Source organism: Thermobia domestica, chromosome 8 (assembly GCF_964235325.1).
Source record: "Thermobia domestica chromosome 8, izTheDome1.hap1.1, whole genome shotgun sequence".
NCBI classification, from domain to species: Eukaryota; Metazoa; Arthropoda; class Insecta; order Zygentoma; family Lepismatidae; genus Thermobia; species Thermobia domestica.
Genome location: NC_137461.1, coordinates 57,069,626 through 57,082,853, shown reverse-complemented (window position 1 = coordinate 57,082,853; position 13,228 = coordinate 57,069,626). Strand labels below are relative to the sequence as shown.

The following is a 13,228-nucleotide window of genomic DNA, read 5'->3' as shown; positions in this document are numbered from 1 at the left end:
TTAACAGAAGCTCATACCATAGAATACTATGGATGACTTCGCATGCAATTCTTGCCTTCAACTTCAAGTTTAACTTCGCGCTTATTCGTAAATCGTGGTTGTTCATAGATGAGTTCAAACAATCCAGTTTCTGCATATGGATTAGCGCGTCTGTCTATTACAACTACAAGAAACAGAAAGCAGAATGTTCTTTATAAATCAGTGCAAATAATTAATTCACAGCATAGATATAAACTGAGATTACATGTGTTTAAACAATGAACAATTATAGTTCTATTTTACATAAATGAATCAAAATGTCTTATAAAGTTAGAGTAAGAAAACCGATATTTCTCTTTCGAGCAGCCTCCAATGTTAATGCATTTTTATAATTAAACAGCTTGTTATGCCCCACAATTATTCTTGTTTGTATCTTTTGCTTTTCTTGTTTCTATTCGTGTTTGTCTATTATGTAGATTTTATTTGTTATATGTCAACCTACTTCTTGGTCGGTATCCAAAATTAATCTTTGAAAACTAAATTTAATTTATTAAATATCAGAGGAAGAAGAAATATATTTAAAAAAGAAGAATTGTAATTGTGAATCAGTTAATTCTTTTAACTGCGAATTTAACGAAAATAATAATTTAGAACTTATTAATGTGTGCGAAGAAACGATAAATCGTCATCTGGTAAAAGTTATATATAAATCCGTAATTATATAAGTTTCGAACGTACTGAGGGTATTTCTAACGGTGGCAGTAAATTAATAAACATGAATAATTAAATACTTTCTTCTGGGGCTTAGGCCCTTATTCTTCCATACCGCCACTTCACCTTAAAACATATTCTGATGAAAATTACTGTGTAATCAGTAAGCATATAATCAAAATTCCAGTCATTTGGCTTAAGACTTCTGTAAAATAGAATATCTTCGGGAACAAATAGCATTTGAAATGAGTTATTGCATTGGCATGATTTTATAGTAATCATAACGTCCACTATGTTACTGACCAGATAATTATATAACTGATACCTGTAATATGAATCAGCGCAGCATTAAACGTAGTTTATGCCATTGGATAAAACCAGAGTTAGTCAATAAAGTTGGCATATTGAAACATGAAGTTAGATATCGTATAGTTACAGCAATGCCAAAACGATTATGGTATATACAAAGGCTATATTTAAAGAGATAAGAGATATAATTACAAAAGAATATTAAAGAAGATAAATGTATTTACGGAAGTTCTAAATAATGTGTTTAATATAGGGTAGAATTTATATTTAATGTATGTTTGCCTTTGTTGAATTTATGAGTTCTGGATAATGCTGACTGTATAAAGAATAACTTCAGTGTTGTAATAAGATAAACTCTGACCATGGGTAATGCTTACGCGAAGATTCTGTAGCTAATTAATTTCAGTGACAGGAACCAACCCATTTTAAGGTGGTCATGACGAAGAAAGCTGTCATGAATGGCATGCCCAATATTAATTCCTTATGAAGATAAATATACTTTCATGCATATCAATCTGATTCAATACAGTGGAATCCGAAGATAGAAACACTTATATACACATGTAAATTCCTTAATTACGTACAATTATATCAATGTGGAGTCAACCTCTGCATTATTATGTGTACTGGCTAATTTGCAGATATTCTATAAACAAGCTACTTCAGAACAGTATTATTATTTGTTTGTCTTCAAATCAGTTGGTATCTAGTTAAATTATGTTATTGAAAATCCGAAATTTACTTGAAGAGATTTCATACATTCACTCAGTGAGTCACGGTTTCTTTTTCATCTCGCACCGTGCAATGTGAGCACTTCATGGTTTCACTTACTTCCAAAATCAAGAATCTGGATCTAAATTTGATTTTCCACGTTTTGCATAAACGTGGTGGCGACTCAGTAATTTTAGGGCTAAACATAATTCAGTGGTCTAAGGTTACCTATCGTTTGACAACGAAGGCAACTGTGTAGTAATATAAATAAAAAGTCAGATATGTCAAAATATGGAGCGGTGCAGAGCACAAGCTCATTATTTATTTATTTATTTTTAAAGAGCTACGCATCTTTCAAATAATCTTGACATTAAACTAGCTGAACCTGCGCTCTCTACACAGCTCATCATTCACATATGAACATGAATCTCCTTGTCATTCCTCACAACAACTGTACATGTCCCTTTACAGACAAGTGAAAGACGTCTTGGTAAATATCGGCAAGAGCTATCATAAAGGGGAGATTTTTTTCGATTATTTTTTTTCAATATCTCGCACCGTTTGCATGATTTGAGCCTACTCCCAGTTGTAGTTTTGTAATTCATGTATGATCAGTGTTTTCTTTCTTCTTCCATGCAGTATGTAATAAGATAATACATTACATATACAATTAATTATAATGTCAATGATATATGGTGTTCATTGGGCAAAACACTCCAAACAATAAAGATTCATCTTACGTTAGACTGAAGAAATGGTTATCCTTCGTTTTTCATTATCATTTGGCCATGAAACAAACGCCTGAGATAAACAACCCCTATATACAACTATGTTGTGTTGAAATGTATAACTCGTAGGATATAATGATTTACTTTTTAAAAAAAATCAACACTTCCATTGTACTCTAATAAATGTAATAAAGAAATAACGGCCAAGTTTTTTAAATATTCAATTAGAATTGGACAATCTACACAAAATTTGGAATCGACCAGCTAAAACTGCACGTTTCAAGCACTTGTGATTTTCGAGATTTCATTCCGAAAGGAGTGGAGACAAACATACAAACCTAGCATTTTAATATGTAAATTATTTTATGTACACAAGGTCGATCGATCCTCTAATTACTCTACTAACTTTGTCAGAAGTGCAGTAGCACATTCAAGTCTCAGTATCAGAGCCGTAGCTACGGAGGGGGAGTGGCGAGCGGGGCCGTCGCCCCGGGCGCTGATAGCAAGAGGGCGCCGAACGAGCTAGCAGAAAGAAAAATTGTAAAAGAGTAAACGACGCTTCGCCCCGTAGAAGCATTGGTGCCCTATTAAATCAATATTGTTACCTGTTATCGATTATTATATTTGGTCAAAATTTTCTTGCTCGCTACGCTCACAACCCAAATGTTTCAATAACAGTCACAACAACAGAGGAATAGTTTTTACTTATTACCTAAAAAATATTATATACGATTTCTTACTGACGATGTGATATAACAAAGTGCCGAGTAATTAAGGGTACACAGTAGCGTTTTTAAAATTAGAAACGATCAAAGTCAGAAATACATGTTCGGCGTTTTAATGGTGATGAGTTTGCTTAGTTAATCACGCTTTTTTACTCAATCGGATTAATCACGACGGGGAGAATGAAGGTGTGAAAATGAAAGGGGCGAAGAGACATACGCAAGCTGCTGTTTTCGTTGGAATATTAAGAATGAATGTAAACAGGGGAATAGTAAAATTTTCGAACTTGAAACAATTGTAGAATAGGGGTTTAAGGAGTCTCACAACTTAATCAAACGAATTCCGTCTTTTTCAAAGATTGATCATTACCAGTGACTTTTTTTACCTTTGATATATGAAATGTTTTCAGTCTGAAGGAATTTATTGGGATGATTTCTCTATTAACTACTTCTATCGGCAGGATATTTCTTTTGTGTGTGTGTGTATTCGTATATAGTTGTGTGATATTCTTTTTCTATCTATATACGTACAACATACACACACACACACACACACACACACACATATATATATATATATATATATATATATATATATATATATATATATATATATATATATATATATATGTGTGTGTGTGTGTGTGTGTGTGTGTGTGTTAGTGTGTTTTTACTGGTAAATATGTTAATTACTAATAAGTAATCTTAAATTCAGAACTTTCATTCATTAAGAAATTAAGCAATTACTATAATTTCAAAGATAAGTAGTACCCCAATTATATTTTGGATTTGAAATACAAACATTAAACATATTCTTCAACTTCATCGATCAATATTGAGAAATTCGCAAAGAAGGCTCCTTCTGAATTCCCATTACATTTCACAAATTATTTTTATCGTAAATGAATCGAAAATACGTAAAATGCAATTTGTGTGGTCACATACAGAATAACATTTCAAAAGCTTACAATTATTACTAGAAATTAATACTGTCACCCGTTTCGAACATTTTAAAAGCACAGTTTCTATTGTACTGAAATTTCATTTCTTATTGATAGTATGAAACGTTGTAAATAGTGTAAATTTCCACAAGTGTTCTTTAAGTATATCTATATACTAACCAAAGATAGTTTTTGTCAAATTTAACAAAAAGCAGTTTGATAAATATTCAACGTGGCATAAGAAAGGTGTCTTCTCTTATATGTATAAAAAAACGTAAGATGAGTATAGGGGCACCGAATTATACTTCGCCCCAGGCGTCGAAATCTCTAGCTACGGCTCTGCTCAGTATACATGTGTAGACGTTTCCATTGTGTTAGTTGGTTACACAGGGAACCAAAACATACATTATACTGAGTTGCAAAGCTAGGCCTAAACAAAGAACAGATACAATGAAATCTATGAAATCTCCACAACTTTTGCTTAGCATTATTGTAGTAATCTCAATGTATAAAAGAAGTCCGCAGTGAGCGAGTGACTGATCAACCCTCAGGCGAAATCACTTAAGCTAGAAACTTGAAATTTTGACAGTGTGTAGGATTTGTAACGTAAGATACCACCAAGGATGAATTTTTGGAAATTCGCCAACAAGGAAAAAGGCAATTATATTTGTAAGATGTCCTTATCTGCGAATCTATGAAGGGCGAAAACAATGAAATTTGGTGTATGAACTTCCCATTTAAAATAATTAGACATGTGTTTCACTGTTTTTTATATTTTCCCTAGAAGGGAAGAAATAAGGGTGAAGTTACAACTATTATAACAGAATGGCCATATCTCGAAATCGTAGCGTATGGACGCCTGTCTTTGGTGCTCTGATCAGGCTTGTTGTTGTGGCTAAAGATCTAGATTTTGATTGGAAATTTTGATTTGATTACGGACTCGATGATGGACCCAGCTAATGTAACAAGGAGATTGTCTGGCACACTATTTTTAATTTGATAATAAAAATTACCTTATTATGTCTGTAATTTATCCTATGAAAATTTTCAACAACTCTTATGTTCCCTTCGTCTGTCACGATATACGGAGAAAAAAACTCAAATACCTGACACTCAAAATTAAATGAACAGGAATTATAACTCCCTCATACGAAAACTGAGCATAATCACTATCTAGAAAGCATCATATAACTACTTTGTCAAAAAAAAAATAGAGCACATAAAACATTAATTTTAGCTATTTGGTTACAAGTTTTTGGCGTTAATTTTTTGTGCATAGTAACAAATGAAAGGAACACAAAGGTTCTTGAAAATTGTCACCGGATATGTATACAGGTAATATGAAGATCAGTTTTATTGTTAATTTCGGTACAAGTATTAATGAAGAAATATAATGTGAAAACTAGATTTCATAGTAACAGTACGAGTAAGATTCTCCCCAATCAGACATCTTTCCCAAGATATAGCCCACAATTAAGCTCTATACTTATGACCGTTAATTCTAACACCAGTTATTTCAAAAGAAGTTGAATCTGTTATTTCAAAATTAAACAATAAAATGTTCACTGGTATTGACGAAACTCCTACTCTTGTATTGAAAAAATCAGCGAAAATGGTCGCTTCCCCACTTGCCTGTATCATCAATGCATCTTTTAAAAATGATAAGTTTCCTACGAAATTTAAAATCATCAATCAGAAAACCAATAAACAAGAAGGGAAGCAGGAATAAAGTGGATAACTACAGACAAATTTCTCTTACGTCAATATTCTCTACGATATTTGAAAACGTTTTCCGTTCTGGGTTACATCAACTTTTAAAATGTAATATTTGCTCATCTCAAAATGTTTTTTTAAAAGAGAAATCAACTCAAACTGCTATCTACGATTTCGTTATGTACGTTATACATACCGTGGATACAAAATGCTATCCTTTCGGTGTATTCTGTGACTTGACGAAAGCATTTGACTGCATGGACCATAAGATTTTATTAAATAAGTTGTATATATCCAGTATCAGGGGCATTCCATTATCGTGGACAGAATCCTATCTCTCGAACAGAATGCAAATTGTAGACGTACCCACTTACACCAAGACTCGAAATATATGAGTAAACACAAATCAAAACCTCAATACAATAAGGTAGATGTTCCATAAGGATCAATTTTAGAACCTATACTGTTTCTTTAACGTGGGTTCCTGTCACCACGGCATGGCGCGTCCTCAGGTTGCTGATCGAGGAGAAGGCCTCTAGATATAGAGGTTAGCTGCGAATATACTGAATAAGCAGTCGCGGACAGACGACTAGGAGTGGTCCTCCAGCTTGGGGGTTTGGGTAAGGCTAACACCCTCATCCTGTAAAAAAAAGGTACTTGTTCAGAAACATTCACAAAAGCCTCGGACAAGGACTGATAACTTGGCACGACCTCAGCAAAAGAAAATGGACATGAGATTTGGAACATGGAATATTAGAAGTCTTTATAGGGCAGGCGCGTTAAAATCTGTAACGAGTGAGTTAGAGAAATACAGGATGGACGTAGTAGGAGTTCAGGAAGTTAGGTGGGAAGGAAATGGATCTGAGAATTCCGGAAATTTTACGTTCTTTTACGGGGAAGGAAATAAAAATCACCAGTTAGGAACAGGGTTTTTCGTTCACAAACGAATATTACCAGCAATTAAACGGGTTGAATTTGTTACTGACAGACTTTCTTTTATTACTCTTAAGGGACGGTGGTGTGATATCATTGTTTTAAATGTACATGCCCCAACTGAGGATAAGGATGACGATATAAAAGACAGTTTTTATGAAGAAGTGGAACGGATATTTGACCAACTCCCGCGATACCATATGAAGATTCTATTAGGGGATTTCAATGCGAAGGTAGGACGAGAGGATATTTTCAAACCGATTATAGGGAACGAAAGTTTGCATAAGGAAAGTAATGACAACGGTGTTAGACTCGTGAACTTTGCAACATCCAAAAACCTAATCGTGAAGAGTACAAAATTCCCACATCGCGACGTTCATAAATACACTTGGACATCACCAGACGGAAAAACACATAATCAAATTGATCACGTTTTAGTAGATAGAAGAAGACAATCTAGCATAATTGACGTCCGGTCGTTTAGAGGGGCTGATTGTGACACTGATCACTACCTGGTAGTAGCGATAATACGGGAGAGATTATCGTTGAATAAAGGTAATATTCAATGTCCGAAAACGGAGAGATTTAATTTAAAGAAATTAGAAGAGAGCCAGGTAAGAGAGGAATACCAGATTGAAGTTTCGAATAGATTCGCGGTTTTAGAAGACTCGGAGTGCACTAGTGTTGAGGATACTTGGACTGAAATTAGAGATAGCATTAAAAGTTCAGCAATAGAAAAATTGGGACACGCGGAAATACGTAGGAACAAACCATGGTTCGACCAAGAATGCATTAAACTAGCAGAGAAGAGAAAACAGGCAAAATTACGGTGGCTACAAAATCCGAATGAAACAACTACACAAAATTTCGCAGATACCAGGCGGGAAGAAGGCTATCAACCTCGTGCTTATATATTAAAGAAATCTGACGGAACAGTTCTCACCGATACGGATAGCCTCTTAAATAGATGGAAAGATTTCTTTGACGATTTGCTGAACACACAGCCAAAAACTAATGTGCGTGGAGAAAAGGAGATACACACCGCAGAACCGTATATTCCAGAACCCAATCGAATAGAAGTGGAAGCCGCTATAAAGAAATTGAAGAAACACAAATCTCCGGGTGTAGATGAAATTCCGGCTGAGTTAATTTTAGCTGGAGGCGAAAAATTGTGGAACAAGATACACAAACTCATTCTCCTTATCTGGAACAAGGAAGAATTGCCACAAGAGTGGAAAGAATCAATCATTGTTCCAATTCACAAGAAAGGCGACAAAACTGACTGTAATAATTATCGAGGCATTTCTCTTCTGTCAACATCCTATAAAATCCTTTCAAATATTCTGTTAGCAAGATTGACCCCATACGCAGATGAAATTATTGGAGATTATCAGTGCGGATTTAGACGAAATCGATCAACTATCGACCAAATATTTACCATTCGCCAAATACTCGAAAAGAAGTGGGAATACAATACCCCGGTACATCAACTATTTATTGATTTTAGAAAGGCTTACGACTCGGTTAGGAGAGAAACATTATACAACGTTCTTACAGAACTTGGAATACCGAGAAAGCTAATTAGATTAATTAAGATATGTTTAAGTGAATCCCAAAGTAAAGTCCGGGTAGGAAAATTTTTGTCCACGAGCTTCCACGGCGAAAATGGCCTGAAACAAGGAGATGCGTTGTCGCCATTATTATTTAACTTTGTGCTGGAATACGCCATAAGGAAAATCAAAGATAGCAACCAGGGCCTAGAGTTGAACGGCATTCACCAGGTTATGGCATATGCTGATGGTGTAAATTTAATAGGGGATGATAGGAGAACAATAGAAATAAATGCAGAGATCTTATTAAACGCTTGCAGGGACATGGGTTTAGAAGTAAATGCAGAGAAAACTAAATACATGGAAGTGCGTCGGGACCGTAATACGGCAAATTGTGGAGGCGTTAAAATATTAAATAATAGTTTTGATAAAGTGGATACTTTCAAATATTTAGGATCAATATTAACAGACGAAAATCATATTCACGAAGAAATTAAATGTCGACTAAAAGCAGGGAATTCGTGTTACTATTCGGTTCAAAATCTCTTGTCGTCGCGAATTCTGTCGAGGAATTTGAAGCTTAAAATATATAAAACGATAATCATGCCTGTTGTTCTGTATGGTTGTGAAACATGGTCGCTTACTCTGAGGGAAGAACATGGACTGAAAGTATTTGAGAACAGGATCCTGAGAAGAATATTCGGACCCAAGAGGAACGAGAATGGGGAATGGCGGAAGCTTCATAACGAGGAACTACATAGTTTATACGGTTTACCCAACATTGTTAGGGTCGTTAAGTCTAGGAGGCTTAGGTGGGCAGGTCATGTAGCTAGAATGGAAGAAAGTAGAAACGCTTTCAAAGTCTTGACTGGTAGACCCATAGGAAAACGACCATTAGGAAGACCTAGGCGCAGATGGGAGGACAATATTAAGATGGATCTCGCAGAGATAGGAATACAAAGTAGAAACTGGATGCAATTAGCTAAGGATAGAAGTCAGTGGAGAGCTTTTGTGAACGCGGCACTGAACCTCCGGGTTCCATAGGCCATAGAGAGAGAGAGAGAGAGAGAGAGATACTGTTTCTTCTCTACATAAATGATATGCCAGACCACCTTAAAGAGACTAAACTTATTTTATATGCAGACGATACACACGTCATTATAAAATCAGAACCACTCAAAATCCAAAAGAAAATAGATAAAAGTATGTCACACATAATTTCCTGGCTTGCAAATAACAAACTATTTCAAAATTCTGATGAAACATCCTGCTTATACTTTCATTCTAACCACAAAAAAATTGACATCATATCCAGTACTTCGAATAGACGACAAAATAACGGAGCCAGCCGATAATAATTTATCCTGGTCTCAACATATTGCAAAATTATCTCATGAATTATCCTCTGTAATTTTCCTAATAAGGTCACTTGTTCCCATTTTTAGCAGAAAAGTAGTACTAACAACATACCATGCACTGTTCCACAGCAAAATCAGATGATATAGCCTTTTGGGGTTCATCCACTGAATTTAAGAAAGTTTTTATGCTCCAAAAGAAAATGATAAGAATAATCACCAATACTTCATATTATACTTCTTGTAGAACGCTATTCAAAGACCTCAATATTCTTCCACTTCCGTCATTGTATATATACGAAACATTACTTTTGGTCCACAAGAAACAAGAATTGTACAGAAAGAATTCAGATAAACATGGATAAAATACTAGAAAGAAGTCACATCTCCAAGTTCCTCTTCATAATACCACTTTGTTTTCGAAAACAATTGCATACAAAGGTGTACAACTCCTTAACTCATTGCCTAATCAAATTAAGTCTCCTAACAAACATGAAAGTTTCAAAATGTCAGTACGTACTCTGTTGCTAAATCACTGCTTTTATAGTATTGTGAAATACTTGCAAGCTGATCAAGGTTCTGTTAAGTCGTAAATGTAATTTTTGGGCATTTTATTTATTTCTATTTTATAAAAAAATGTATCTTCTGTCTAGGGAAACCTCAGTAGTTTATCATGTTTTTTCTATCATCTAGGAAATATTGTAAAAGTAGTTATGTTTTTAGTATAATATGAATATATATTTGTATAATCACATGTTGATTGACATGTTCTACATCATATGGCAATCAGCCATTGTAAATGGTCATTGAACGCAATAAACTTCAATTCAATTTTCTAAACAACAGACTTTTAATTCATCTAAATTGTAAAAATAGTACGGAAAAGACATCTTAAAGAAATGTCCTACGTACGACACTAATATGGGACGAATTTTAGTTTTCAATTTAACTTTTTTTAACATGAGTTCAAGGCTGAATGATAGTACAAATGCTCTAGAAGGTTTTATAAATACAATTTTAAACTTATATTTCATTCTTATATTTAATTACCACTATTACTCCAATCAAAAATTAAAACAAAGATATTATTCATTTACCTTTAATAACATCCTCAAGGCACTCGGGACACATTCGAGCAGTTACTTCTGTGGTACTACTCATAGCAGGATTACCGTTAATTTCAAGAAGCCATGGTTTATAATTTTCAGTTAATATAAAATCAGCACCAAACAATTCAAAGAAAAGAGGATCTCGAAAGCTCATGTTCTGCTGTGAAGCTAAAATAACTGCAATCAAAATCTGCTTCATATCGTGGTATATTTCCCTCCAAAGGTTTGGTAACTTCATTTTCCTTTAATAAAACACAAGAAGTTACATATTAAGAGACATTTTAATTGTAGCACAATGAGAACTGAGTTAAATTATATAAATTAATTCATTCTCTATTAACTTAAGCTCAGGAATGCGTCTAAATATTTATTAATGCCGGAATTTCCCAATACAATTGAAGTCACAATAAGTGATAGGAACAGATTATCAGTGAACTGTATTTAAACATACACATCCACAAGTCATCATGGTAGGGTTCATGTACATGCTTTTATAATGCTACAGGTAAATAACCAAACCAGCAATATTTGTTCATTATATAATTGAAGCCATGAAAGCCATATATACAAAATAGGAGATATTACTTTTGAGCACGACCTCTTAGAAATATTTTTAAACAGTGTCAGTAATAATTACTAATTGATATGATGGATGCATATTTACTAATAGTAATAAATAAAAAAAAATTCTTACACGTCAAAACACACCTGAGTCATCTTTTTGAAATACTGGACTCTGAAACGTTAAAAGAATTAATTTCCTAGAACAGTAACAAGTTGGTTCATAGATTTTAATCACAAATTTTATTAGACATCAAGTACTTCATGAGTGTAAATGTTTCAAGCTTAAATATTTATATAAGTGCATACTATATTGTAAGGATCCCCACGTTGCCGTACCAGGCAATAACCACGTGTGAACTACATGTGTTGATAATAAACACAAACAAACAGACGACGTTCCCGAAGAGGAGTCGATCACCATCGCCATCAGTCGGAAGGACGAGTACCCACGATGGAAGCCGACAAGACAGAATAAAAAGGACCTGCACACCTCAACCAACATCAATCTTCACGGATTGATCACAACACCTAAAACCCCTCTCACGACGCTTGGTCACCGAGAGGTACCTATCCTTATACCCACGACGCACGGTCAACGGGTTCCTATCCTCTTTCTCACGACGCACGGTCACCGAGAAAGAGAAACCTAATCTACACCCCTCTCACGACGCACGGTCACCGAGAGTACCTAACCCCAAGGCCCACGACGCTTGGTCACCGGGCTCCTATCTAATCTCACCTAAATATTAGAGGAAATTCTTACTATAATTTGTGTACATAAAACTTTTGTAATAAAAAGGTGAAGGGAAAAGTCCAAATCCCGAGTACATTATTTGCTCTACCCGAGAAATCTTTACATGGTAGATGCGTCGGCGTCTATTTGCAGACACTAAAAGGACTTTCCTAAGGGGCGCTCTTTTTATTAACGAAAACACGGACTTAGAAACTTTACAATACAGTGTAAGTGTTACTAAAAGCAGGATCATATAAAAGATAGTATCCGTATTCTCATAAATACTCTCATTACTCTTAACGGTAGATTGATTCGTTATAGGCTGGCAGGTATTTATGCCGACAACTAGATCTGGGAAAAATACATATAAAGAAGGCGATAACAATATGGCAGAATCAGGCTCCCGCATACCTCTTAATATTCCTCACTTAACTAGATATTCTGGTCACAGTACTGACGATCCCGATCGATTTTTCATGCTGTTTGGTCATTTGGCTTTACTTCAGGTTTGGACTCCCGAAAAGAAGAAAGAAATTCTTCCTATGTATCTACAGGACGTAGCTCTTGACTTTGTCTTACAATTGCAAAATCTGAATCAATACGACACACTAAATTACGAACAGCTGAAAACCAAATTAGTTTCTCTGTCCCGCCCAAATATACCAGCGTATAAGGCGGAATTAGAAATTTTTCAAATTCAACAAAACGAAAATGAATCAGTCGATTCATATTTCTTAAGGAAATTGAGGGCTATCAGACAGCTGATGCCAGAGGCTTCAGAGGAACAGAAAATTCATTTTCTTTCGTTAGGACTACAACGAAATTTGCAGCAAAAGATAGCGTTAGAATCCTTTCCAACAATCCAGCGGCTGCAGGAACGACTCCACGAACTGGAAAAAGCTCAAGATCTCATGCAAAAGAGGAATTATGTAGAATTGTCACAGGCAATTCATTCTTTAATCGGCCAACCTAACCGCCCCTCACCACTCCCTTTGTACGACCATTATAACCAAACGAATTCTAATTCATACATTCCAACCTATGCACAACAGCCAACTTCTACTGTGCATCACACCCAACCTGCTCCTAGTTATTCGCAATCGTTACCTTCTGCACCTCCATCGCAGAATATCTTCCCTCCTCAGTCAACTTCCTCTGCACCTGAAGTTT

General features: G+C 35.1%; 1 protein-coding gene across 4 annotated transcripts in view; it reads right to left on the bottom strand.

Annotated features, from left to right (window-relative positions):
- The window catches only part of LOC145692920 (tubulin glycylase 3A-like), a 60,935-nt gene that overhangs the window by 15,389 nt on the left and 32,318 nt on the right, over nt 1-13,228 (bottom strand). For 3 of the 4 annotated variants that reach the window (XM_081768476.1, XM_081768479.1, XM_081768477.1), the window contains 2 exons: nt 10,750-11,003; nt 18-163 (listed from right to left, as the gene is read on the bottom strand). In XM_081768476.1, the coding sequence (XP_081624602.1) occupies nt 27-163; nt 10,750-11,003 (391 nt within the window). In that variant the 3' untranslated portion in view covers nt 18-26. The remainder of the gene's footprint in view (nt 1-17; nt 164-10,749; nt 11,004-13,228) is intronic. The other variant, XM_081768478.1, reaches the window with a different exon arrangement.